General features: G+C 66.2%; 1 protein-coding gene across 1 annotated transcript in view; it reads right to left on the minus strand.

The window, feature by feature from the left end:
• The window catches only part of CIAO1 (cytosolic iron-sulfur assembly component 1), a gene marked incomplete at its 5' end in the record, with an annotated part of 6,327 nt that extends 5,978 nt beyond the window's left edge, over positions 1 to 349 (minus strand). Inside the window, one exon of the mRNA XM_014959807.1 lies at positions 238 to 349. Coding sequence (XP_014815293.1) covers positions 238 to 349 — 112 coding nt within the window. The remainder of the gene's footprint in view (positions 1 to 237) is intronic.
• Between the last annotated feature and the right edge of the window lie 6 nt (positions 350 to 355).

Genomic DNA, 355 nt, shown 5'->3' on the forward strand with positions numbered 1-355 from the left:
CCCTCCCCATCTCTCCTGGAGCCCCTTGAGGGACTGGAAGGGGTTCCAAGATCTCCCTGGAGCCTTTTCTTCTCCAGGCTGAACCCCCCCAACTCTCTCAGCCCCCCCTCCCAGCAGAGGGGCTCCAGCCCTCCCACCATCAACGGTAAGAAGGAGAGGGGGGGGCTGTCCCCCCACCTTTCCCAGCCCCAGGGAGGGGGGGGGCTGCTCCCCATTGCCCCCATCTCTCCCCCTCACCTTCCCAAACCCAGACGCTCTTGTCCCGGCTGCAGGTGGCGAGGAGGGTCCCGGAGGGTGCCCAGGCCACCGATTTCACCTCGTTTTCGTGCCCCTCCAAAGTGGTGACGCACTGGGG

This window comes from Calidris pugnax, unplaced genomic scaffold (assembly GCF_001431845.1).
Source record: "Calidris pugnax isolate Ruff unplaced genomic scaffold, ASM143184v1 scaffold457, whole genome shotgun sequence".
NCBI classification, from domain to species: domain Eukaryota; kingdom Metazoa; phylum Chordata; class Aves; order Charadriiformes; family Scolopacidae; genus Calidris; species Calidris pugnax.